The sequence below is a fragment of the Oncorhynchus kisutch genome, linkage group LG9, assembly GCF_002021735.2.
Source record: "Oncorhynchus kisutch isolate 150728-3 linkage group LG9, Okis_V2, whole genome shotgun sequence".
NCBI classification, from domain to species: domain Eukaryota; kingdom Metazoa; phylum Chordata; class Actinopteri; order Salmoniformes; family Salmonidae; genus Oncorhynchus; species Oncorhynchus kisutch.
Window position 1 is genome coordinate 31,565,916 of NC_034182.2, and position 23,674 is coordinate 31,589,589.

A 23,674-nucleotide genomic window follows, 5' to 3' on the forward strand; every position below is an offset into this window, starting at 1 on the left:
TAGCAGGTGGAACACAAATAAGTCCTGTGTGGCAGGGATAGCAGGGAGAAATCTAAAAATGTTATCAAAATGTTATTTGTCACGTGCGCTGAATACAACAGGTAGACCTTACCGTGAAATGCTTACTTTACAAGCCCTTAACCAACAATGCAGTACAAGAAAGAGTTAAGAAAATATTTACTAAATAAAAACTTAAAAAAAAATCTACATCAAAAAGTAACAATAAAATTACACAACAATGAGGCTATATACAGTGGTTACCTGTACCGAGTCAATGTGCGGGGGTACAGGTTAGTGGAGGTAATTTGTGAAGTGACTATGCATAGATAATAATGTAAATAGTCTGGGTGGCCATGTGATTAATTGTTCAGCAGTCTTATGGCTTGAGGGTAGAAGCTGTGAAGGAGCCTTTTGGTCCTAGACTTGGCGCTCCGGTACCGCTGAGAGAAGAGTCTATGACTAGGGTAACTGGAGTCTGACAATGTTTTGGCCCTTCCTCTGACCGCCTAGTATATAGGTCCTGGATGTCAGGAAGCTTGGCCCAAGTGATGTACTGGGCTGTACGCACTAGACTCTGTAGTGCCTTACTGTCAGATGCCGAGCAGTTACCATACCAGGCGGTGATGCAACTGGTCAAGGTGCTCTCGATGGTGCAGCTGTGTCTCCTGACCCCTCCTGTCTCAGCCTCCAGTATTTATGCTGCAGTAGTTTATGTGTCGGGGGGCTGGGGTCAGTTTGTTATATCTGGAGTACTTCTCCTGTCCTATTCGGTGTCCTGTGTGAATCTAAGTGTGTGTTCTCTAATTCTCTCCTTCTCTCTTTCTTTCTCTCTCTCTGAGGACCTGAGCCCTAGGACCATGCCCCAGGACTACCTGACATGATGACTCCTTGCTGTCCCCAGTCCACCTGGCCATGCTGCTGTTCCAGTTTCAACTGACCTGAGCCCTAGGACCATGCCCCAGGACTACCTGACATGATGACTCCTTGCTGTCCCCAGTCCACCTGGCCATGCTGCTGCTCCAGTTTCAACTTGTTCCACCTGACTGTGCTGCTGCTCCAGGTTCAACTGTTCTGCCTTATTATTATTCGACCATGCTGGTCATTTATGAACATTTGAACATCTTGGCCATGTTCTGTTATAATCTCCACCCGGCACAGCCAGAAGAGGACTGGCCACCCCACATAGCCTGGTTCCTCTCTAGGTTTCTTCCTAGGTATTGGCCTTTCTAGGGAGTTTTTCCTAGCCACCGTGCTTCTACACCTGCATTGCTTGCTGTTTGGGGTTTTAGGCTGGGTTTCTGTACAGCACTTTGAGATATCAGCTGATGTACGAAGGGCTATATAAATACATTTGATTTGATTTGCAGCTGTAGAACTTTGTAAGGATCTGGGGACCCATGCCAAATCTTTTCAGTCTCCTGAGGGGGAAAAGGTGTTGTCGTACCCTCTTCACAGCTGTGTGGGTGTGGGTGTACCATGCTAATTCCTTAGTGAATTAGACACAGAGGAACATGAAGCTCTCGACCCACTCCACTACATCCCCCTCCGTTTCATGTAGTCCACGATCAGCTCCTTTGTCTTGCTGACGTTGAAGGAGAGGTTGCTGTACTGGCACCACACTACCAGGTCTCTGACCTTCTTCCTGTACAGTGCATTTGGAAAGCATCAATATACCCCATAATGACAAAGCGAAAAAAAAAGTTCAGAAATATTTGCAAATATAAACTTAATTAAATAAATATTCAGACCCTTTCCTATGAGACTCGAAATTGAGCTCAAGTGCATCCTGTTTCGACAACTTGATTGGAGTCCACCTGTAGTAAATGTAATTGATTGGACATGATTTGGAAAGGCACATGCCTGTCTATATAAGGTCCCACAATTGACAGTGCATGACAGTGCATGTCAGAGCACAAACACCAAGCCATGAGGTCGAAGGAATTGTCCGTAGAGCTCTGAGACAGGATTGTGTAGAGGCATAGATCTGGGGAAGGGTACCAAAACATTTCTGCAGCATTTAAGGTCACCACAAACAGTGGCTTCATCCTTCTTAAATGGAAGAAGTTTGGAACCACCAAGACTCTTCCTCTTGGCCGCCTGCCAAACTGTGCCATCGGGGGAGAAGAGCCTTGGTCAGGGAGGTGATCAAGAACCCGATGGTCACTCTGACAGAGCTCCAGAGTTCCTCTGTGGAGATGGGAGAACCTTTCAAAAGGACAACCATCTCTGCAGCACTCCACCAATCAGGTCTTTCTGGTAGAGTGGCCAGACGGAAGCCACTCCTTAGTAAAAGGCACATGACAGTACGCTTGGAGTTTGCCAAAAGGCACTTAAAGGACTCTCAGAAACAAATTCTCTGGTCTGATGAAACCAAGATTGAACTCTTTGGCCTGAATGCCAAGCATCACGTTTGGAGGAAACCTGGCACCATCCCTACGGTGAAGCATGGTGGTGGCAGCATCATGCTGTTGGGCTGTTTTTCAGCGGCAGGGACTGGGAGACTAGTAGAGGAACAAGTGAAAGATGAACTGAGCAAAGTACGGAGAGATCCTTGATGACAACCTGCTCCAGAGCACTCAGGACTTCAGACTGGGGCGAAGGTTCACCTTCCAACAGAACAACGACCCTAAGCATACAGTCAAGACAACTCAGGACAAGTCTCTGAATGTCCTTTAGTGGCCCAGCCAGAGCCCGGATTTGAACCCGATAAACATCTCTGGAGAGACCTGAAAATAGCAATGCAGAGACGCTTCCCATCCAACCTGACAGAGCTTGAGAGAATCTGCAGAGAAGAACGTGAGAAACTCCCCAAATACAGGTGTGCCAAGCTTGTAGCGTCATACCCAAGAAGACCCGAGGCTGTAATCGCTGCCAAAGGTGCTTCAACAAAGCACTGGGTAAAGGGTCTGAATAATTATGTAAATGTAATATTTCTGTATTTTAGCCAAAAATTCTAAAAACCTGTTTTTGCTTTGTCATTATGGGGTATTGTGTGTAGATTGGAGGGACAAAACTATTCAATCAATTTTAGAATAAGGCTCTAATGCATCAAAATGTGGAAAATGTCAAGGGGTCTGAACACTTTCCGAATGCACTGTAGGCTGTCTCATAATTGTCGGTGATCATTCCTGTCGTGGGTGAATAGGGATTACAGTAGAGGACAAAGCACACACCCCTGAGGGGCCCCCATGTTGATGGTCAGCGTGGTGTATGTGTTGTTGCCTACCCTCAATGCCTGGGGGGGCGGCCTGTCAGGAAGTCCAGGATCAAGTTGCAGAGGGAGGTGTTCAGTCTCAGGGTCTTGAACTTGGTGATGAATGTTTAGCTGTAGTCAATGAACATTCTTACATAGGTATTCCTTTTGTCAAGGTGGGTGAGGGCAGTGTAGAGTGCAATAGAGATTCCATCATCTGTGGATCTGTTGGGACAGAATGCGAAATGAGTGGGTCCAGGGTGTCTGGAATGATGGTGTTTATGTGAGCCATGACCAGCCTTCCAAAGCATGTAATGGCTATATTTGTGAGTGCTACGGGGCGATTGTCATTTTGGCAGGTTACCTTGGTGTTATAGGGCATGGGGACTATGGTGGTCTGCTTAAGACAAGTTGATATTACAGGGACAGATTGAAAATGTCAGTGAAAACACTTGCCAGCTGGTCTGTGCATGCTCTAAGTACGTGTCCTGGTATTCCTTCTGGCCCTGCGGCCTTGCAAATGTTAACCTGTTTAAAGCTCTTACTCACATTGGCTACGGAGAGTGAGATCACACAGTCGCCCGGAAAAGCTGGTGGTCCAATACATGGTTCAGTGTTGCTTGCCTCGAATCGAGCATAGAAGGCATTTAGCTCGTCTGGTAGGCTCGTAGCACAGAGACTTGTTTGTGCTAAGAAACAAGCAATGGACAACGTCGTGTCTTTGTGAGACGCAGTGTAGGTGAACGGATTTTCTCTGCTTGTGTTGTTCCCACCGTGAAGCATGGTGTGGGGGTGCTGTCTATGATTTATTTAGAAATCAAGTCACACTTAACCAGCATGGCTACCACAGCATTCTGCAGCGATACTCCATCCCATCTGGTTAGCGCTTAGTGGAGCTATCATTTGATTTTCAACAGGACGATGACCCAACACACCTCCAGGCTGTGTAAGGGCTATTTGACAAAGGAGAGTGCTGCACCAGATGACCTTGCCTCCACAATTCACCTGACCTCAAACCAATTGAGATGGTTTGGGATGAGTTGCACCGCAGAGTGAAGGAAAAGCAGCCAACAAAGGATCAGTATATGTGGGAACTTCAAGACTGTTGGAAAAGGATTCCAGGTGAAGCTGGTTGAGAGAATGCCAAGAGTGTGCAAAACTGTCAAAGGCAAAGAGTGGCTACTTTGAAAAATATAAAATATATTTGGATTTGTTTAACACTTTGGTTAGTACATGATTCCATGTGTTATTTCATAGTCTGGATGTCTTCACTATTACAATGTAGAAAATAGTAAAAATAAAGAAAAACCCTTGAATGAGTACGTGTCCAAACTTTTGACTGGTACTTTATATCCATGTCCTCGTTTAGCCACAACTCGGAAAAACATAGGATATTAGGTCCCATTGATAGAATAGTCATGGTTTGTTCTCCAGTGACTGCACGTTTGCTAGTAGGACAGACGGCAATGGCAGTCTATTTACTCACCGACGAAGTCTTGTCATGGGGCCGGCTCACCTGCCTGTTTCTCCGCCACTTCCTCTTTCGATTCCCGGGATTAGGGCATGGTCCAGAGTAAGCAGAGCGTCCAGAGCTGTCAACTCATTTTAGTACACATTTTCATCCAAATAGAGGGTAGTGATCGCTGTTCTGATGTCCAGAAGCGGTTTCCAGTCATAGGAAATGATGGAGGAAACATTATGCACCAAAAAAAAGTTAAGACCAGCTCAAAAAAAACATATCAGAATTGTTTAGGAGCCCATAAGACAGCTGCTATCCCATGCAGCGTCATAGTTGAGATTCCACTGTTTACAGTTACAGTATTTAGCTGGGTAAATAGTTCACCAAGAGGGTGGCACTGGGGACAACATGCCACTTACTTCATTGTTGCAGAGTGGACATTCATTGCATGCTTTCACCTGTGTTCTGATCTGCGATTGATGCATTTCTGAGTCTCGGATCACGATGCCAGGTGAAAACTTGCTTTTGCTTGATGTTACATGACTTTCTAAACTTAAAGGGATAGCTCACCCAAATTCCATATTGCTTTCCTTTCCCAGTAAGCAGTCTACAGACAGGGTAACAAAACCAAATGTAATTTTGTAATTTGAGGTAACTATTCCTTTAAGATCAATGACCTTTTAGTATTCATCTAATGATTCAACTGTGTCTAACTCAGGTAATGTAGCAGATGGGTGATAAACTAGCCTGATCCCAGCCCAATTCGGATGTTTTCCACTAATTGGTCTATTGACCAATCAAGTCAGATCTTTTCACATTAGATCTTTTTCAGAGCTGATCTGATTGATCAAAAGATCAGGATTGGGCTGCATGTGTAAACGCAGCCATTTCTATTTCAATCCTACTTTCTCACCAACTCCATCATTAATAAAGGCTGAATGAAATATTCAATTTGTACATTTTTTATTGCAGCACATGCAATCCAACAGTCCACCAGTCAGAAATCAATAAAACACTTGAACAGAGACTAGTAATAATGTAAGGGGAAAGGGGATACTGGTGCGGATTAAAACACAGAAAATGAGATCAGATCACTGCAGTTCTTTTAAAACCAGCTGGCAGCACTCGCCAACCTTGGCCGGGTCGGTGACGGAGGTGTACTTGGCGATCTGTGACGTGACCCCCAGGGACTTGGCCAGATCCTGAGCCGTCTGGTCGGAGGCCACTGTGGTCCCCAGGGCCACTAGGAGCCTAAACACCGCCTCCTTGTCCTGCACCGACTCCAGCGCCGCACTGGCCACCGACAGACACTGGGCCTTGGCCTCCAGGTCAGGCTGGCCATGGAGGGAGCCGGCGTAGTTGAGGACGAGAGTGGCCAGGGCGATGTGAATGTTTTTGTTGCACACGGAGCACAGGTCGGCAGCGTGCGACAGGACAGCCTCCCGTTGGGCCAATAGGAGGGCTCGGCCACGCCAGCCACTAAAGCAGTTGCAGAGCGTCCGCAGCGCCAGCATTTGATTGGCTGGCCGGGCCTGTGGCTTCATCAGGCTCAGCAGGTGGTTGCAGAGCGCAACGCCATTGTCCGCGTCGCCGCCGCACAGGCTCTCGTTGACCTGTGGGTGGCGCACCGCCAGCCTCAGGATGTCCAGGACGGGGAAGACGATATCTGGAGGACAGGAGAGAGAAGAGATGATTACAGGTCAATGAAGTGATAGTAGGCTCACAAGGGACATCACCATATGTTTAAATACTGGAATGTGCAATAGTTTCACATGCCTGAAAAGGCTGATAGGGCTTTTTATTCTTGAAAACACTGAAACTGAAGTCAAACATTAAAATGCTTATCAGAACTCCAGTCTAGTGAGATAAACCTTAGTCCTGCCCAAGGCTATAGTAAAACAATTTGTGCCCTCAGGCTTGGAGAAGCAGAAGTAATTCCGCTAACCTAACAATAGTAGAGCCCCCTTTACAGGCTCAAATAGCTGATCAGTCTGTTACCAACCCTTTGGAAACGTTTGAAAAAAATGGTGTTTGACCAGATACAATGCTATTTTACTATAAACAAATTGACAACAGACTTTCAGCACGCTTATAGGGAAGGACATTCAACAAGCACGGCACTTACACAAATGACTGATGATTGGCTGAGAGAAATTGATGATAAAAAGATTGTGGGAGCTGTTTTATTAGACTTCAGTGCGGCTTTTGACCTTATCGATCATAGTCTGCTGATAAAAAAATTAACGTATGTGTTACGGCTTTACACCCCCAGGCTTTATTGTGGATAAAGAGTTACCTGTCTAACAGAACACAAAGGGTGTTCTTTAATGGAAGCTTCTACAACATAATCCAGGTAGAATCAGGAATTTCCCAGGGCAGCTGTCTAGGCCCCTTAATTTTTTCAATCTTTACTAATGACATGCCACTGAGTGTCTATGTATGCGGATGACTCAACACGATACACGTCAGCTCCTACAGAGAGTGATGTCACTGCATCAGTTAACAAAGATCTGTAGTTAGTTTCCGAATGGGTGACAAGGAATAAGTTATTCCTAAATATTACAACAACTAAAAGCATTTTATTTGGGGCACAATCATTCACTAAACCCTGAACCTCAACTAAATCTTATTATAAATTATGTGGAAATTGAGCAAGTTGAGATGACTAAACTGCTTGAAGTAACCCTGGATTGTAAACTGTCATGGTCAAAACATGTTGACACAACAGTAGCTAAGATGGGGAGAAGTCTGTCTATAATAAAGCACTGGTCCTCCAGGCCATAGGTTTGTCACACCTGGACTACTGTTCAGTCGTGTGGTCAGGTGTCACAAAGAGGCACCTCTGAAAATTACAATTGGCTCAGAACAGGGCAGCTCGGCTGGCCCTTAATTGTACACGGAGAGCTAACATTAATAACATGAATGGAACTCTCTCATGGCTCAAAGTGAAGGAGAGATTGACTTCATCACTTCTTGTTTTTTTAAAGAAGTGTTGACATGAATGCACCGAGGTGCCGGTTTAAACTACCAGCAAACAGCTCAGACACCCATGCATACCCCACAAGACATGCCACCATCCCAAGTCCAGAACAGACTATGGGAGGTGCACAGTACTACATAGAGCCATGACTACATGGAACTCTATCCCACACCAGGTAACTGATGCAAGCAGTAGAATCAGATTTAAATCAAAGATAAAAACACACCTTATGGAACAGCGGGGACTGTGAAGAGACACACACACACACACACGATAAAACAAATCTGTTATTTGTCACATGCGCCGAATACAGTGAAATGCTTACTTAACCAACAATGCCTTAAGAAGTTAAGAAAAATGTGTTAAGTAAAAACATTGAAAAGTAAAAAATTGAAAATAAAAGTAACAAATAATTAAACAGCAGCAGTAAAATAACAATAGTGAGGCTATATACAGGGGGCACCGGTACAGAGTCAATGCGCGGGGGCACCAGTTAGTCGAGGTAATTGAGGTAATATGTACATGTAGGTAGAACAGGCACTCCACACACACGTGGATTTTGTATTGTAGATATGTGATAGTAGAGTAGTGGCCTGAGAGAACACAACATGTTGTGAAAAGTAATATCATGTAATATTTTAAATTGTATATAACTGCCTTAATGTTGCTGGACCCCAGGCATTACATTACACGGCCAGGCACGACTCCAACACCATCATTATGTTTGCAGACGACACAACAGTGTCGTCTGATCACCGACAACGACGAGACAGCCTATAGGGAGGTGGTCAGAGACCTGGCCGGGTGGTGCCAGAATAACAACCTATCCCTCAACGTAACCAAGACTAAGGAGATGATTGTGGACTACAGGAAAAGGAGGACAGAACACGCCCCCATTCTCATAGACGGGGCTGTAGTGGAGCAGGTTGAGAGCTTCAAGTTCCTTGGTGTCCACATCAACAACAAACTAGAATGGTCCAAACACACCAAGACAGTTGTGAAGAGGGCACGACAAAGCCTATTCCCCCTCAGGAAACAAAAAAGATGTGGCTTGGGTCCTGAGATCCTCAAAAGGTTCTACAGCTGCAACATCGAGAGCATCCTGACCGGTTGCGTCACTGCCTGGTACGGCAATTGCTCGGCCTCCGACCGCAAGGCACAACAGAGGGTAGTGCGTACGGCCCAGTACATCACTGGGGCTAAGCTGCCTGCCATCCAGGACCTCTACACCCAGCCACCCCAGTCATAGACTGTTCTCTCTACTACCGCATGGCAAGTGGTACCGGAGTGCCAAGTCTAGGACAAAAAGGCTTCCCAACAGTTTTTACCCCCAAGCCATAAGACTCCTGAACAGGTAATCAAATGGCTACCTGGACTATTTACATTGTGTGCCCCCCCCTAACCCCTCTTTTACACTCATGCTACTCTCTGTTTATCATATATGCATTGTCACTTTAACTATACATTCATGTACAAACTACCCCAATTGGGCCGACCAACCAGTGCTCCCGCACATTGGCTAACCGGGCTATCTGCATTGTGTCCCGCCACCCACCAACCCCTCTTTTACGCTACTGCTACTCTCTGTTCATCATATATGCATAGTCACTTTAACCATAGCTACATGTACATACTACCTCAATCAGCCTGACTAACCGGTGTCTGTATGTAGACTCGCTACTTTTATAGCCGTGGTTTTTACTGTTGTTTTATTTCTTTACTTACCTATTGTTCCCCTAATACCTTTTTTGCACTATTGGTTAGAGCCTGTAAGTAAGCATTTCACTGTAAGGTCTACACTTGTATTCGGCACACGTGACAAATAAACTTTGACTTGAAGAGTAGCTGCTGCCTTGACAGTAACTAAATGGGGATCCTTAATAAATACAAAACCCATAATGTTTGTTAGCCTACCTTCTGGCCAGTGAGAGGTCTTCCAGAGAAGGCTGATCTGCTCAGTGGTGGGCTGCTCTGAGGCACAGGGGTCACATACAGATACCAGCAGCTTCTCCAGGCTCCCCAGCACCCCCTCAGACAGCCTGTATTCACCAGGGGCCCCACCGTTCAGCTCCCTCAGCTTGGCTGGTGGTGGAAGGGCAAAGGGAAACATTAACATAGAGAGAGGCAATTGAGTATGTTAGGACACTGTAATATCCGGGATGTATTTTCTGTAGTGAGGTTTTCATATGGCTATGCACATTGTTTCAGTTCAGCCACAGTGCTGGTTGATCAGTTTTGTACTCTGAATAAATAGAGATTATTTCTGCTGGTAGGAAAATATGGAATAAAATAGGAAGGGATCATGTTTTGGTCAGTGTTTACTTACCCATTATCTGTGTGGCGTTGGCCTGCTCGAAGGTCACCCCGTCCGTTTTGGGGAAGTAGATGTTGGTGGAGGTCTGCCTCGAGGCAGCTGAGGAGTAGGCACCCCCACCTGGGAAGAGAAGAAGACAGGCAAATGTTACACCTCAAACAAACAAAATACTAGAGACTAGATTTCATCTGCTTTAGCAGTGTTATTGGGTTGTCTTTAATTATGAGTGAAAAAAAAACCAGGATTGTGTGTCAATGCAACCTTTGATTGAACCCGAGGCATTGCTATAGTGACTTACCTGTGAAGGGGTCTGCCGCGCCCACCGGCGCCCCTGTGGGAGTCCCCGATCCTGGGATGTATCGCCCAGTGCCTGGGGAAAGCGCCGTAATAATGTATTAGCATAGCCATAGAATGAAAATGCCATATAATACATTAGAACAACATGTTCTCAACAAACTGAAATCTACAAGAAAAGGACATTTGTTTTTATTTACCTGTGAAGGGGTCAGCCCCAAAACCTGCTCTATTGTCAGCAGCTACAGGGATGTATCGGCCTGAGCCTGATGGTGAACATGACAAAAGCAGGGTAAATATACAGTAAGTCTGGTATTCCAAACACATTTTGTATTTACTTGCTGTGATCCCGTCTATTCCAATTGTTTACAGTAACGTTGCACAATGTTTGTTAGAGGCAATTCCACTGTAACAGAGTGATGCTGAGATTTTTCACATTAAAATGTATGTCAAACAAAAAAAAACTATGATTGCAAATTTAAACAAACCATACAACTCTTTGCACAAGGATGACTTAACAATTTCCAAAGAACATTTTACAAAAACACATTTACTTGAAGAAGAGTGCAGTTGACGGAATGACGGTTTGTGCTGCTGGTGCTGTCATTCTGTTACCGGACTTTGCGTCTGCAGTGTTCTTCAAGTCAACGCGTGTGACATTTTCAGTGAACCTTTATAGAAAGTCATCCTTGTGCAAAGTCTTTTGTGGTTTGTTTAACTTTGCAATCACTGGTTTTTGTTTGACATACATTTTAAAATGAAAATTCTGAGTCACTCTTACAGTGGAATTGCCCATCAAAGACAAATATGCTGCCCCAGGCGTGGCCTATAGAGTGAAGATGGCTCAATGGCTTCACCAGTGAATGGATTGATACTACTGGGCTAGGCTGGTCTATTTTAAACATTATGTGAACTTGGTCCACTGCACGTTTTCTTTAGAAGAAAACATTGCCCTAAGTGTAGCCTATGGCGCTCGTTGATCCAGTGGCTTTACCAGTGAATGGGTCGGCAGCGCTGGGTGGGGCGGCTCCCAAGGTGTGTCCTTTGGTGTTCTCGATGATGAAGTTGGCCACCTGGTCCAGGAACATGGGGCTGAGCTCGTTCTTCTGCAGGAAGTTGTGAGCCGTCAGCCAGGGGTCGTCCGTCACGTTGTAGGGCAGCTTCATGGACGGGCCACCCTCGTTGATGTCGATGGTGAAGACAAAGTCGTACTCCTGGAAAATCATTCGGAAGATGGGTTGAGTGATTCACTGTCTGACAGCTCGCCTCAGTGAAGATCAAATGCACTTGTGAATAATTTGCCTTGCGTCTGTACTCTGTTCACCAAAGTTGTCTTGTAGTCAGCACACAATTTTCCTCTGAGGACAAAGTCTCTATCGGTCTATCTATTGTTATCATCATTGACCTAACGTTGGGGTGCACCTATGGCTGTTGCGGCGACCTTATTACCGCCATTATGGCGTTCACAAGTCATGAAGGAAGTCAAATTCCAAGTGACTGTTTAGTCACAGTAATTAGGTTTCTCCAAGCTCTAATGCTGCTGATGGTCATTAGTGGCCTATCAAACTTGCTAACTGCCTGGTACTCAGCACTCTATTGTCCCTCTAATAACGCTGACATCAATGTAAATGAAATTGAAAATCTAATCAAACACTTCATGAGAAGCTCATGTAATGCAACATTTCCATAGGCCACGCAATTGAGTGAGAAAACAGTGATGGCCTCTTAAAAAGAGGAGGATCCCATCAGCTTTCTATAGACTAGGCCTACTATATTTATTTCTCAACTTTCCTAATATTAAGTACATTGCTTCTCTTAACAACAGGAGTATAGCCTACCTGGCTGGCATGAAAATGAACCATGGGAAAAGCGTCCTCCATTCGCTATTTAAGTGCATAGGTGACGTATTTTTTCCCGCTGCCCGTTTCGAGACAGGTGCATGATCAAGGTACATTCTAAATCAAAACAAATATTTTATTTAGTATATGTAATGACAAGATTAAATCAAGAATACTCTGTTGGTGACAATCACTTGTGAATTATATATTATCAGTTATGAAGCCCAGCTTAAGGCAAGAAACAATGCCTTTTTTTTGTAGACTTTTTCTAATCATAGTCGCACACCTCATGTAGCGTAGCCCCTCTGACCTTTTTGTTTGGATAAGGTTAGTATCACACCTAAAGTGGCCAAATAACTTTTTTAAATTAAGCACATTCATCTGCTTTATAAAGGTTGTAGAGCCTAACTGGCATACATTCGCAGCGCGTGAGTTTCAAGTTTGAGGAAGGTAATTTTCACCACAAAAATGCACCTTTATAATAAAAGCATTACATGCATAATCACATTTGCAGGGCGGCAGGGTAGCCTAGTGGTTAGAGCGTTGGACTAGTAACCGGAAGGTTGTGAGTTCAAACCCCCGAGCTGACAAGGTACAAATCTGTCGTTCTGCCCCTGAACAGGCAGTTAACCCACTGTTCCCAGGCCGTCATTGAAAATAAGAATTTGTTCTTAACTGACTTGCCTGGTTAAATAAAGGTAAAATAAAATTAAAATAAATAAAAATTTGTGGTAACTTTTGATAATGGTGTTCTCTCGCGAATGTAACATTCACACTTTTAGCCTACTGCCATGTGCGCATTGCTGTACTTATAATGTGAACAAATAGCCTAATAGTTTATAAAAATTAAGCTAAACGTTCTGATCTGTTGCGTTTGACACATTGCGTAAATTATTTTGGGGATGCATCACATCTCACAACTGTCTCAGACAGTTGTGAGATGTGATGCATCCCCAAAATAACTTATGTACAGTCGTGGCCAACTTATGTACAGTCGTGGCCAAAAGTTTTGAGAATGACACAAATATTAATTTCCAAAGTTTACTGCTTCAGTGTTTTTAGATATTTTTGTCAGATGTTACTATGGAATACTGAAGTATATTTACAAGCATTTCACAAGTGTCAAAGGCTTTTATTGACAATTACATGAAGTTGATGCAAAGAGTCAATATTTTCAGTGTTGACCCTTCTTTTTCAAGACCTCTGCAATCCGCCCTGGCATGCTGTCAATTAACTTCTGGGCCACATCCTGACTGCTGGCAGCCCATTCTTGCATAATCAATGCTTGAAGTTTGTCAGAATTTGTGGGTTTTTGTTTGTCCACCCGCCTCTTGAGGATTGACCACAAGTTCTCAATGGGATTAAGGTCTGGGGAGTTTCCTGACCATGGACCCAAAATATAGATGTTTTGTTCCCCGAGCCACTTAGTTATCACTTTTGCCTTATGGCAAGGTGCTCCATCATGCTGGAAAATGCATTGTTTGTCACCAAACTGTTCCTGGATGGTTGGGAGAAGTTGCTCTCGGCGGATGTATTGGTACCATTCTTTATTTATGGCTGCTCACCGTATCTTCCCCAGACAAGCTTTTTTCCAGATGCCCCAAACAATCGGAAAGGGGATTCATTAGAGAAAATGACTTTATCCCAGTCCTCAGCAGTTCAATCCCTGTACCTGTTGTTTTTCCTGGAGAGAAGTGGCTTCTTTGCTGCCCTTCATGACACCAGGCCATCCTCCAAAAGTCTTCGTCTCACTGTGCGTGGAGATACACTCACATCTGCCTGCTGCCATTCCTGAGCAAGCTCTTTACTGGTGGTGCCCTGATCCCGCAGCTGAATCAACTTTAGGAGACGGTCCTGGTGCTTGCTGGACTTTCTTAGGCGCCCTGAAGCCTTCTTCACAACAATTGAACCACTCTTCTTGAAGTTTTTGATGATCCGATAAAATGGTTAATTTAGGTGCAATCTTACTGGCAGCAATATCCTTACCTGTGAAGCCCTTTTTGTGCAAAGCAATGATGACGGCACGTGTTTCCTTGCAGGTAACCATGGTTGACAGAGGAAGAACAATGATTCAAAGCACCACCCTCCTTTTGAAGCGTCCAGTCTTTTATTCGAACTCAATCAGCATGACAGAGTGATCTCCAGCCTTGTCCTCGTCAACACTCACACCTGTGTTAACGAGAGAATCATGATGTCAGCTGTTCCTTTTGTGGCAGGGCTGAAATGCAGTGGAAATGTTTTTTGGGGGATTCAGTTAATTTGCATGGTAAAGAAGGCAATTAATGGATTATTAATGCAAATTGCCATCATACAAACTGAGGTAGCAGACTGACATAAATATTAATTTTCACATTCTCAAAACTTTTGGCCACGACTGTACTATGGGGGACAGTACATTTACATAGGCTAGTGCTTTTGCTGATTGTTAGGCCTAAGCCTAACCCTACTCATCTTGTTGGCTGACGAAACATAAAAGTGGATAGTTCTTCCAATATCTTCAATATGCACCTCGAAATTGGATAAGGACGTGCGCAGTTGCGTCCCCGGTGTGTCTGTCTTCACTTGTAGCCTGTGAGAAAGACCTGATCATGTGATGGAGAGCCATATGAGTGCGAGGTGCTTCGGAGCCCGCAGCACTCAGGGAGAAGGGCACAACACAGCACTCCAGATTTTTTTGGGGTGCTTTACGGCCACACAAAAGGGGATGCCGCCGTGAAATTTGAGTCATTATCAAGTGCTTGTCAAATTCTGAATGAGAGACTGATGAAGTGTCTACAGCCACACACAAAAAAACCATACCTTTCAAACAACTTTTTTCAAATCATCAGTGTCGCATCATGCCCAACGTTTGTAGAACAACTCTAAATGAAGCATATAGGAGTACCTATTTCTTTGTTAACCACTCAACACAGAATAGCTGCATGTTTGCACTCCCTCAAATCGTTTGGAGAAAATATCCTTTCTATTTTATTCCACTTGGTTCAATTGTATTCTTCATACTATAAAATAATATAAACAAATGCCTTGGAATTGAATGCAAATATTGTCTCCTAAATGAACTTGCGTAGCCCACAGCCATTTGGCATTGTCAGATCATGACCTGACATAAGAACAACTCACAGTATGCTATTCTGTTCTTCTGAAAGACTACAATTTCTTCATATCATACTTCTTTAGGCCTGTCTAAAATAAAGAATGAATTTATTGTAAAGGTGTAAGCTATATTAAATGGATTTATTACACTTTTTTTTAAATGTAGATGTTCCAAAGGTCTGCATCAGTGGGGAAGCCAGGATGTGTGTTCATGTTAGTTAACGGTCAATTACCGTGAGACCGACAGTTATTTGCTTGACAATCCCCGGCTGACAGAATTTCGTGACCGCACCTTCCCCTCATAGTTGACTTTCTTGGAGGTCTGCTGGTTGGACCCTCCCACCACATCTCCTATCTTCATCCAGCGGCTGTCGGCCACGCTCCACTGGTACGCCTCCACCTTCTGTCCCTCTTTGATCAGCCGCGTCTGTCCTTCCCGATTCCCTGGGAGACAGACACGCATCTTAATGAGTGTGCATACTTTACACACTCCAATACAACAAGGGGGGTTTCTGAATTACTCCACTTTTCATGTGCTTCTGTGGTTTATAGTTTTAGTTCTACTAAAGATTGGTAAAATACGTTTATCATTCATTAAAGATGTCAGTGATCAGGGGCTGTAGATGCAAAAAACAATAACAGCCAAACAGTGATGTTGGGCATGTAATGTCCTAATAGTTTTCTCTTAATTGAATATATAGATATCAATACATATATAGTGTAATGAAATGGATTAATATAATGGAATATGTACGTAATATAATTACCAGGCTCATCAAGGTGATCCCTGCCTGGAAGATCCTCCATCTTGATGTCCCCCAGGTCCCCGGTCTTGGGGTCGATGGTGGTCTTGGAGAGCTCATCCTCGAAAGCTTGGAGGTCCTGAGGGCTGGCCATGCGGTCTTCCACCTCAGTGAACACTCTGATGAGGCCGTCACTGTGAGGCGAATAACACAAATTGGTGACACAAAAGCAAGGTAACAGCAGCAACATTGCTCTCTCCTCACTCTTTCCATTTAACTGTTTCTCTTAATTTACTTTGAACTACTCACTGACTAATTAATAATAATATACAGTGAATTCAGAAAGTATTCAGACCCCTTGACTTTTTCCACATTTTGTAACGTTACAGCCTTATTCTAAAATGGATTCAACAGTCCCCCCCCCATCAATCTACACACAATACCCCATAATGACAAAGCAAAAACACGTTTTTAATAATTTATATATATATAAAAACCAGAAATATCACATTGACATAAGTATTCAGATCCTTTACTCAGTACTGTTGAAACACCTTTGGCAGCGATTACAGCCTCGAGTCTTTTTGGGTATGACGCTACAAGCTTGGCACACCTGTATTTGGGGAGTTTCTACCATTCCTCTCTTCTGCAGATCCTCTCAAGCTCTGTCAGGTTGGTTGTGGTGCGTTGCTGCACAGCTATTTTCAGGTCTCTTCAGAGATTTTAGATTGGGTTCAAGTCGTTGTTCTGGCTGGGCCACTCAAGGACATTGAGACTTGTCCCGAAGCCACTCATGCGTCATCTTGGCTGTGTGCTTAGGATTGTTGTCCTGCTGGGATGTGAAACTGGAACAGGTTTTCATCAAGGATCTCTACTTTGCTCAGTTCATCTTTAGTTTGATTCTGACGAGTCTCTTCCAGTCCCTGCCACTGGAAAACGTCCACACAGCATGATGCTGCCATCACCATGCTTCACCGTAGGGATGGTGCCAGGCCAAAGAGTTCAATCTTGGTTTCATCAGACAAGAGAATCTTGTTTCTCATGGTCTGAGAGTCCTTTAGGTGCCTTTTGGCAAACTCCAAGTGGGCTGTCATGTGCCTTTCGCTGAGGAGTAGCTTCCGTCTGGCCACTCTACCATAAAGGCCTGATTGGTGGAGTGCTGCAGAGATGGTTGTCCTTCTGGAAGGTTCTCCCATCTCCACAGAGGAACTCTGGAGCTCTGTCAGAGTGACCATCGGGTTCTTTATCACCTCCCTGACCAAGGCACTTCTCCCCCGATTTCTCAGTTTGGCCGGGCGGCCAGCTCTAGGAAGAGTCTTGGTGGTTCCAAACTTCTTCCATTTAAGAAGGATGAGGCCACTGTGGTGGCCTTAAATGCTGCAGAAATATGTTGGTACCCTTTCCCAGAGCTGTGCCTCTACACAATCCTGTCTCAGAGCTCTACTGACAATTCCTTCGACCTCATGGCTCGGTTTTTGCTGACATGTGGGACCTTATATAGACAGGTGTGTGCCTTTCCAAATCATGTCGAATCAATTTAATTTACCACAGGTGGACTCCAATCAAGATATCTCAAGGATGATCAATGGAAACAGGATGCACCAGAGCTCAATTCTGAGTCTCATAGCAAAGGGTCTGAATACTAAGGTATTTCTATAAACCTGTTTTTGCCATGTCATTATGGGGTATTGTGTGTAGATTGATGAGGAAAATGTTTTATTTAATCAATTTTAGAATAAGGCTGTAATGGGTTGGGTTGAGGTCGGGTGATTGCGGAGGCCAGGTAATCTGATGCAGCACTCCATCACTCTCCTTCTTGGTCAAATAGCCCTTACACAGCCTGGAGGTGTGTTGGGTCATTGTCCTGTTGAAAAACAAATTATAGTCCCACTAAGCGCAAACCAGATGGGATGGCGTATTGCTACAGAATGCTGTGGTAGCCATGCTGGCTAAGTGTGCCTTGAATTCTAAATAAATCAGTGTCACCAGCCAAGCACCTCCACACGTCCTCCTCCATGCTTCACAGTGGGAACTACAAATGCTGTGATAATTCGTTCACCTACACTGCGTCTCACAAAGACACAAACCATTTGAACCAAAGGACAGATTTCCACTGGTCTAATGTCCATTGCTCATGTTTCTTGGTCCAAGCAATTCTCTTCTTATTATTGGTGTCCTTTAGTAGTGGTTTCTTTGCAGCAATTCTACCATGAAGGCCTGATTCACGCAGCCTCCTCTGAACAGTTGATGTTGAGATGTGTCTGTTACTTTAATTCTGTGAAGCAGTTATACCCTGCTGCAATTTCTGAAGCTGGTAACTCTAATGAACTTATCCTCTGCCGTAGAGGTAACTCTGGGTCTTCCTTTCCTGTGGCGGTCCTCATGAGCCAGTTTCATCATAGTGCTTGATGGTTTTTGTGATGTCTTCACTACTGTTCTACTAAGTAGAAAATGGTAAAAATAAACAAAAACCCTGGAATGAGTAGGTGTGTCCAAACTTTTGACTGGTACTGTATATCTATCTCTAATAGAGGTGATGCAGTTGTTTTCATGTATTATACTGCTATGTCTCATGTCCTTTGACAGTGAGATAGAAATAGTTAGACAGTGGGATTAACAGTGGGGTTTACCTGGCTCCCACAGCTATATCCCCGTTGGGCAGGATACAGCAGCACCACACTGACTGGGCTGGGAGACGGATGGTCTGTTGGCACTCGCCCTGCTTCCATATCCTCAAGGTCCGGTCCTCTCCTGTGCTCACAAAATCTGAGAGGGGAGGAGAGCACCAACAGATTGTCTTGAAAAATGTCTGACGGAAACTTCAACAAAGTAAATGTGCAGAGGCAATATCGTGTGTGCAGGAGTTATCTTTTCTACTATGAAAACATAATGGTGCCGGGGGAGATGGCTGCCGTTTTACGGGCGCTCAACCAATTGTGCGTGTTTTTTCGCATTATTTGTAACTTATTTTGTACATAATGTTTCTGCCACCGTGTCTTATGACATTCCTGTCATTCACATGACAAAGAGACAGAGATATCGGGAACATAGGTTGGGGTGCCTTGTAAGGATCTGACGGCAAGTGGGTAATCTGCCTCTACCATCAGTCCTATTAGCCAACGTACAATCATTGGATAACAAAATAGTTTAACTACGGTCACGAATATCCTGCCAACAGTACATTAAAAATTTTAATATCTTATGTCTCACTAAGTCGTGGCTGAACGATAACATGGATAAATTACAGCTAAATTATGCTAAATAGGCAAGATAGAACAGCTGCCTCTGGTAAGACAAGGGGTGGCGGTCTGTGTATATTTGTAAACAACAGCTGGTGCACGAAATCTAAAATGAAGGAAGTCTCAAGGTTTTGCTCGCCTGAGGTAGAGTATCTCATGATAAGCTGTAGACCACACCATTTACCAAAAGAGTGCTGGCACTAAATCTGCACTCAATGAGCTGTATAAGGCCATAAGCAAACAGGAAAACGCTAATCCAGAGGCGGCGCTCCTAGTGGCCGGGGACTTTAATGCAGGGAAACTTAAATCCATTTGACCAAATTTTTACCAGCATATTAAAATGTGCAACCAGAAGGAAAAAAATGAACTCTAGACCACCTTCACTCCATACACAGAGATGCATACAAAGCTCACCCTAGCCCTCCATTTGGCAAATTTGACCATAATTCTATCCTCCTGATTCCTGCTTACAAGCAAAAACTAAAACAGGGCGGACCAGTGACTCGGTCAATAAAGAAGTGGTCAGATGGCACAGATGCTAAGCTACAGAACTGTTTTGCTGGCACAGACTGAATATGTTCCGGGATTCTTCCTATGGCAGTACACCACATAAGTCACTGGCTTCATCAATAGGTGCATCGATGACGTCGTCCCCACAGGGACCTTAAGTACATACCCCAACCAGAAGCCATGGATTACAGGCAACATCCACACTGAGCTAACGGGTAGAGCTGCCGCTTTCAAGGAGCAGAACTCTAATCCGGACGCTTATAAGAAATCCCACTATGCCCTCAGAAGAAGCATCAATACAGGACTAAGATTGAATTATACTACACCGGCTCAGATGCTCGTCGGATGTGGCAGGGCTTGCAAACTATCAGACTACAAAGGGAAGCACAGCCGCGAGCTGCCCAGTGACACGAGCCTACCAGACGAGCTAAATTACTTCTATGCTCGCTTCGAGGCAAGCAACACTGAAGCATGCATGAGAGCATCAGCTGTTCCGGACAACTGTGTGATCACGCTCTCCGTAGCCGATGTGAGTAAGACCTTTAAAAACAGGTCAACATTCACCAGGCTGCAGGACCAGACAGATTACCAGGATGTGTACTCCGAGCATCTGCTGAACAACTGGCAAGTGTCTTCACTGACATTTTCAACCTGTCCCTGACTGAGTCTGTAATGCCAACATGTTTCAAGCAGACCACCATAGTCCCTGTGCCCAAGAACACTAAGATAACCTGCCTGAATGACTACCAACCCGTAGCACTCACGTCTACAGCCATGAAGTGCTTTGAAAAGCTGGTCATGGCTCACAACAACACCATTATCCCAAACAACACCATTATCCCAAACCGCCACAACAGATCCACAGATGATGCCATCTTTATTTCACTCCACACTGCCCTTTCCCACCTGGACAAAAATAACACCTACGTGAAAATGCTGTTCATTGACTACAGCTCAGTGTTCAACACAATAGTGCCCTCAAAGCTCATCACTAAGCTAAGGACCCTGGGACTCAACACCTCCCTCTGAAACTGGATCCTGGACTTTCTGAAGGGCCGTCCCTAGGTGGTAAAGGTAGGTAACAACACACCCCTTAAGGAAAAAACAAAAAAACATCTGCCATGCTGATTCTCAATACGGGGGCCCCTCAAGGGTGCGTGCTCAGTGCCCTCCTGTACTCCCTGTTCACCCATGACCACATGGCCAGGCATGACTCCAACACCATGATCAAGTTTGCCGACGACACAACAGTGGTAGGCCTGATCACTGACAACGATGAGACAGTCTATAGGGAGGAGGTCAGAGACCTGGCCGTGTGGTGCCAGGATAACAACCTCTCCATCAACGTGATCAAGACAATGGAGATGATTGTGGACTACAGGAAAAGAAGGACCGAGCATGCCCCCATTCTCATCAACAGGCTGTAGTGGAGCAGGTTGAGAGCTTCAAGTTCCTTGTTGTCCACATCACCAACAAACTATCATGGTCCAAACACACCAAGACAGTCGTGAAGAGGGCACGACAAAGCCTATTCCCCCACAGGAGACTGAAAAGATTTGGAATGGGTCCTCAGAACCTCAAAGTTCTACAGCTGCAACATCGAGAGCATTCTGATTGGCTTCATCACTGCCTTGTATGTCAACTGCTCAGCCTCTGACAGCAAGGCACTACATAGGGTAGTGCGTACGGCCCAGTACATCACTGGGGCCAAGCTTCCTGCCATCCCAGATCTCTATACCCGGAGGTGTCAGAGGAAGGCCCTAACAATTGTCAACTTAACTTATCTATTTTTTTACTATACACTTATTTTTCTTAAAACTGCATTGTTGGGTAAGGGCTTGTAAGTAAGCATTTCACTGTAAGGTTGTATTCACCGCATGTGACAAATAAAATGTATTTGAAGCACAATGAGACAGTCACACTTTCCTTGGGCATAGTGGTTCTACAAACAGACTGTCACACTTTCCTCGGGCATAGTGGTTCTACAAACAGACTGTCACACATTCCTAGGGCATAGTGGTTCTACAAACAGACTGTCACAGTTTCCTAGGGCATAGTGGTTCTAAAAACAGGGCACAGGTAGATTGTCTGGGATCAGTCGTCCATTCTGTACCTTGTCCATTGGGGAAGACGGCCAGGCTGTAGATGTAGTTGGTATGGCTGTAGTATACCTGCACACATTCCCCAGTCACCAGCCATCTCCTGATACTGGTGTCATTGCTGCAGGAAAAGAACTCCAGGTCGCTGACCACCGCTAGCCCTCTGACACAGTCCTCGTGACCTGGGATAGAAGAATGCATTCAGTGATGTCTGGCCTCAGTACTGCCACCATATTTATAGAGGGAACAGTGGTTTGTGGGTGCATTAATCTCTCACCTGTAAATGTCTTCTCACAATGCCCAGCCTTCCACAGCTTGATGGTCTTGTCAGCTGATCCTGACAGCATGAGGCCTTGTTCAGGTAATATGACCACTGCCCACACTGCTGCTGTGTGCCCCTGGAATACAAAAGAGCACATCTAGCCATATTCACTCACCTGGGTTGTGTTCAGGACAGAGAAAATGTTGCGAAACTTATTCATTAAGAACACAGATTTTCATTTTATGTCGCAAAATGTTTTTGCTAAATTGAGCCCTACTGAACATGTCTCATACACTTTACCTGTAAGGTCATCATGCACTTCTCGTTGAGCCAGACTTTTGCTGTGGTGTCCCATGAGCCACTCAGTAGGGTTCCAAACTTTCCAGAGGACAGAGTGCACACTGTGGACATACATATCATGGATAATTTCTAGCTATTCACAACAAAAGTGTCATCAGACCAAGTTGGCATTTGAAGTAAAGTAATCACGTTCAATTAGGTGTTGCACAATAATGCATTAACTGTTTATTAACTCTACCTGTGTTTTTGTGTCCCTTGAGGGTGAATAATGGTTGTGGTTGGTCCAGTGTGAAAACACATATGTTGTGGTCATTTCCACCAGTGGCTATGAGTCCCCGAGGATATGTGTCACTTGGAGCGATGATGCATACACAGGATACAAAATTTTGATGACCTGTCATGCAATGCATTTCTGTGAACCCCCTGTCTGGGCTGAAGAGAGACAAAACATGTTATATGATATTAAATTGTATTACATTTCCAACGCAGAACAGGGCGGTGTCAAATTCTGAACAGGCTCTGGCTATTTCTAATGATGAACTAGCTATAGAAAAGCGTTGCTTGCTATAAAGGAAACGTTAATAACGTTAGCTAACTAGCTAGCTAACAATAGCCATAAGGTCTAGCGATAAATCTCGTCCTTCAAGTTTAAGAAACCTTGTGTCACCTACAGTTGGCGTGTTATGAATGGGGGACTATCCGATGTGGGAAAAACACTGCATAATACTTGCTAAGAGAATGACAACGCTAATTTTGCTAGCTAGCGTCGATACAATAGCAGCGACTTGTTGGTTTGCCTTTACATAATGCTTATGTTGAATTGAGAGGGGCATAGATGTGTGTGGCTAGGGTTCCTAACTGATTATATTTACGACAATAAAATGGTGAGAACTACATTATTGTCTGTTGAGCTAAGCTAGCTCGCGGTACCTTGAGTTTGGTACCCAGACTCGTCCGGTTCGGTCTCGGGAAACAGACACAAAGGCTCCGTCAGGGAAAAAAGCAGCTGAAAGACCTCTCACATCCATTTCATGACCAGGTATAGAGCAGCTTAGTTTATATGAGTTAGGTGATGCCATTTTATCGCCAATATCACAATGTAATTTCTGAGCTGAGAAGTGACGTTTCTTGACAACAAGAAGCGGCCGGCAAGTAAGGCGGAAGTAGCAATGCAAAACGAACCTTGACCTCAGATTGCATGATGGGTCAATTACATTTAGCTTATGAAATTATATATTTTTTATGCTTTTGATGTTTGAATATCATTTTTACGAATAGAAATAGCACTGCCATAATAATATTTTTGGGCTCGCAAAAAAATACATCTCCCAAAAAGTTCGAACGCAAATC

General features: G+C 44.4%; 1 protein-coding gene across 1 annotated transcript; it reads right to left on the minus strand.

Moving 5' to 3' along the window:
* Window positions 1-5,598: 5,598 nt before the first annotated feature.
* LOC109880996 (phospholipase A-2-activating protein) lies at window positions 5,599-23,509 on the minus strand. Its single transcript, XM_020473168.2, has 14 exons — window positions 23,255-23,509; window positions 22,563-22,756; window positions 22,325-22,425; window positions 22,040-22,160; window positions 21,777-21,944; window positions 18,545-18,680; window positions 15,939-16,108; window positions 15,464-15,615; window positions 11,235-11,454; window positions 10,441-10,506; window positions 10,245-10,316; window positions 9,959-10,066; window positions 9,547-9,714; window positions 5,599-6,318 (listed from the first exon to the last, which is right to left on the minus strand). Exons 1-14 carry the CDS (start codon window positions 23,401-23,403, stop codon window positions 5,744-5,746), a joined length of 2,400 nt encoding a protein of 799 aa, XP_020328757.1. The 5' UTR covers window positions 23,404-23,509; the 3' UTR covers window positions 5,599-5,743.
* Between the last annotated feature and the right edge of the window lie 165 nt (window positions 23,510-23,674).